Below are 4,060 nucleotides of genomic sequence, written 5' to 3' on the forward strand. Positions count from 1 at the left end.
ACAATATTTTTTTCCCTGGCTTCATCGGGTATGGTAGGCTACAGAGACCTAATCCTCACAGATCCTAAAACGGTTTGGCTTTTCAAAATAGCAGCAAAGTGACATTATCAGTGGATCACATGATTAATGTGTTTCCTTTACCAGTTTTCTTTTTGCTTCTCGATACCTTTAAGCTGCTTTCCACTGAGATTATAACGTACTAAATGTTTTTTTTGTTGAACTGGATAAGATAGCAGATATTATGATACGCCTAATAGATCAAACTGGCTTTACCTCGGGAAACACAACATTTCCTATTCCCCTACATGTGAAGTCATTTGCTTATATGCAGCAGCATTATGTAAAAATATTTTATTCCAAGAAATGCCATCTGAAGAGATGTTTGTGGTTGGTTCTGATTTAATATGGGATTGCAAAAATCATCACTTTTGTATAAAAGTCTGAACAGAAGATAATATATTTCTCTACACTGTACTGTATAGACTGCAGCCTTCTCCAAGAGTGAAGCAGTGAGGCTAAATTGTTCTTCACATTGTTTGGGACGTCACTGGAGCTCCCTGAGGTACCCCTAGAGGTCCCTGGACCCCAAGACACCGGGCTCAATTTCAGTAGCAGCACTAGTATGCTATAGGTCGTTTTAAGAAAACTAGCTGTGGTTTTTATAGCTACATGTTTGACTGTCAAATAAAAATCAATTTAAAAACATGTGTGGCATCGTCATAAGTGGAAAATTTGAATAAAAATATGAACGAAACTTGTAAGAGTTTTCTGTTCACCCTCCTTTTGTTGGGAAATGGTACGCTCCCTCCTTCCGCTTGTCTGCACTGTGCTGCTGTGTTTGGTCCTTCCCTCCAGACTCCCAGCGTTTAGGAAAGTGGCAGGCTGGAAGTACGCATGTAGTAATTCATGCCACCTTTGGGAGACAGAGAGCATTGTCTGTCTCGGGACCAGCAGTTCGAGTAAGTTTTTTGGAAAGTTGATATTTTACAGTGGACTGTATTGTTTTACAAGGACTGGAAAAACGTAACGTAAACGCCTGAGGTTTGGGAGACAAACGAAGAGTTTGCGAGCTTCGCCCACATCACGTTTATCCTCATGGAAACGTAGACTTCCCCTCCACAAGGATGATTTGGGGGTAGTTTTATGGAGTCTGAGTTGGAACTGGGTGAGATTTTGGAAAGGATTAAGGCGGGAGACACAGTCGAAAAACTTTCCCCTGGTGAGTCACGGCGGCGAGTGGGTTGGATTGTTGTAAAGTAATTACGCACGGTCTGCGCAGACAGATTTGTACAGTCCAAGATGCGCCTGTTGAGCACGTCGTGCGGATGTGACCGCGGTGAAATCCAAGGGAGAATACACATGACCGGAATGATTCAGTTTCTCTTCCTCCTCGCGGCCGTGCTGTCCTGTCAAGGCTGTCCGGACAAATGCTTGTGCTTCTCACAAACTGTGAAATGCCAAAACCAGGACTTGGACGCGATACCGCATTCTTTGCCGACCAATACCAAATTCCTGTTCGTCACTGGAAACAACATTTCCCGGATCAGTGTGGACTCTTTCCCAACCCGCTTGGAACAATTAACAGATCTCTATCTCAGTGGGAATGAGATGGAGTCTGTGGATGCAATGGTATTTGATAACTTGCCAAACCTTGTGCGGCTGGACCTGAGCAACAACAACATCCAGAATTTCAGTGAAAGAGCTTTCCCTGATGATAATAAAGTGCAGTTCTTGAACCTCAGTAGGTGTTTCCACAATTACTCCACTGTGGATATGGTCTTAAGCGTTCTACAGAGTGGAAACCTCCTCCAGCTGACGGCCTTGGACTTGTCCAACAATGACCTTGTGATTCTCCCAGACGGCATCTTCGGCAGCCTCTCCAACCTGGTCAACCTCAGCCTGCAGAACAGCTCCATCGTCTCCATTCCTAACGGGACGCTGAAGGTGCCACCGCTGCGTGACCTTGACCTGAGGGACAACAGCCTGAGGGGCCTGCCCACCACCACGCTGGCAGAGTTCAGCCTCAAGCCTGCTCTTCACATCCGGCTGGCGGGGAACCCCTGGCGCTGCGACTGCTTCATCGACGACATGCTGCTGTGGCTGAAAAACTCCACTCAGATCATTGACATGCAGAACCTGACCTGCACAGACCCCAAGGCCCTGAGACGCCAGCCGCTCCTGCAGTTAGAGCTGTCACAGCTGAAGTGTTCAAGCGACATGGAGGGTGTGCTGGAGACCTCTTATGTTTTCCTGGGCCTGGTGCTGGCCCTCATTGGCGTCATATTCCTGCTGGTGCTCTACCTGAACAGAAAAGGCATCAAGCGGTGGATGTACAACATCCGGGATGCTTGTAGGGACCACATGGAGGGGTACCATTACAGGTACGAGATAAACTCTGACCCACGTTTGGCCAACCTGAGCATCAATTCAGATGTGTGAGCCAAGAGGGACACTGTCTGGGATCCCGCAGTGAGATATTAAATGACTTCTACTGTTAAAATTTGCATGAAAGTCTTCCTCCCCTTCCCTCCTTCTCCCCCATGATGCTATTCAGATTTTACATCTGTCATGGCTCCTAATTACCCTCCCTCACAACCTTCATTCAACCACTGCCGCATGTCCTACACAAGTACCTGGCAGCTGTGATGTCAACTGCGTTTCTTCCGTGTAACATTGCATGGACAATGAAATGGCGAAGGTTTTTTTCCTGGAGAGTTGCAAAGAGTGCTATGTTCTATTTTTATTTTTCCTAAAGGATAAACGTACGGCGTGACTTTTAAGCGAAAGAAAACATACTGCTGGTCATTGCATCCTTCTCATTATGCCTCTGCTGCTTGTTTATGAGTTTGTTCTTTATAATATGTGTTTTGTGATATACAGTATGCCTCTTGAATGATTATAGTGCACATTGCATAGTTTTTTTGGATTTTAGTAGGTGGATGTAATTGCTCTTTTTTCTGTGAAGATATTCGGCTAAATAAAACGCCTCTGGATTGCTGGTATCTGTCTCCATTGAGGACCTTTTAATCTTAGGACTGAGGAATGTGATTCAAAGGCTTTGATACAGGAGAGACACATTCCTGAGGCAGTGCCACACCTAGCATGAACCATGTGACAAACACTAAATCTTGAAACAGTTGTCAGCTAGTTCAACAATGTGTAAATTTATACTACAGTATCACTGCTACATCAGTTTAAAGGGACAGTTCATCCCAAAAATCAAAAACAAATATTTTTCTTCTTACCTGTAGTGCTGTTTGTCAGTCTAGATTGTTTTGGTGTGAGTTGCCGAGGGTTGGAGATATGGGCTGTAGAGATGTGTCCTACTCTCAAATATAATGGAACTAGATGGCACTTGGTTTGTGGTACTTAAAGCACACAAAAAATACATTTGAAAAACTCAACAGCAATGTCTCTTTCCAGAAATCCTGACTCTGTGACTCACGATGATCCACAGACCTTGTTGTGAGCAGTTTCATGTAGGAGCTATTTTCTTTCTACTGCACTACACCCATCAACCATATCACTGTGCAGAAGGATGTGTGCATCAACTGCTAGCTCTTCTAGCACCACTGTGCTAAGCTTAGCTAATGTTACAGCTCAGCAGAGAAGGACGCCGTCATGTTTACAGTATATCTCGCGCTGTAACAAGCATGAGCCTCTTGATGATATGGTTGGCAGTTGTAGTTAGAGAGAAAGTAGTTCCCACATGAAACTGCTCACAACAAGGTCTGTGGATTAACTTAAGCATCCGGGTCATTATTCTGGAAAGAGACACTGATGTTTTTAGATATATTTTTTTGAGACTATGAGCACCACGAGCCGAATGCCATCTAGTTCCATTATATTAGAGAGAAGGCAGACATCTCTGTGGCCGATATCTCCAACACTCTGCAACTTACACTGAAACAATCTAGACTGATAAATAGTATTAAAGGTAAGACGAAAAATATTTGCTTTTGATTTTTGGGGTGAACTGTCCCTTTAAGGGCGTATTGTGTTAAGTGAGTTGCTGCAGCAGGAAATAAAGTCAAATTAAGAAGTTAAGTAGAGGACACAT

At 44.2% G+C, this 4,060-nt stretch overlaps 1 protein-coding gene across 1 annotated transcript; it reads left to right on the top strand.

Annotated features, from left to right (window-relative positions):
- Positions 1–834: 834 nt before the first annotated feature.
- tpbg (trophoblast glycoprotein) lies at positions 835–3,351 on the top strand. The gene has a single exon (XM_033639948.2). The coding sequence runs from the start codon at positions 1,300–1,302 to the stop codon at positions 2,437–2,439; it is 1,140 nt and encodes a 379-aa protein (XP_033495839.1). The 5' UTR covers positions 835–1,299; the 3' UTR covers positions 2,440–3,351.
- Positions 3,352–4,060: the final 709 nt, after the last annotated feature.

The sequence above is a fragment of the Epinephelus lanceolatus genome, chromosome 10 (assembly GCF_041903045.1).
Source record: "Epinephelus lanceolatus isolate andai-2023 chromosome 10, ASM4190304v1, whole genome shotgun sequence".
NCBI classification, from domain to species: Eukaryota; Metazoa; Chordata; class Actinopteri; order Perciformes; family Serranidae; genus Epinephelus; species Epinephelus lanceolatus.

What these genes read in the sequence shown, in the direction of transcription:
- tpbg (XM_033639948.2), top strand. Translation starts at nt 1,300, where the DNA reads ATGCGCCTGTTGAGCACGTCGTGCGGATGTGACCGCGGTGAAATCCAA.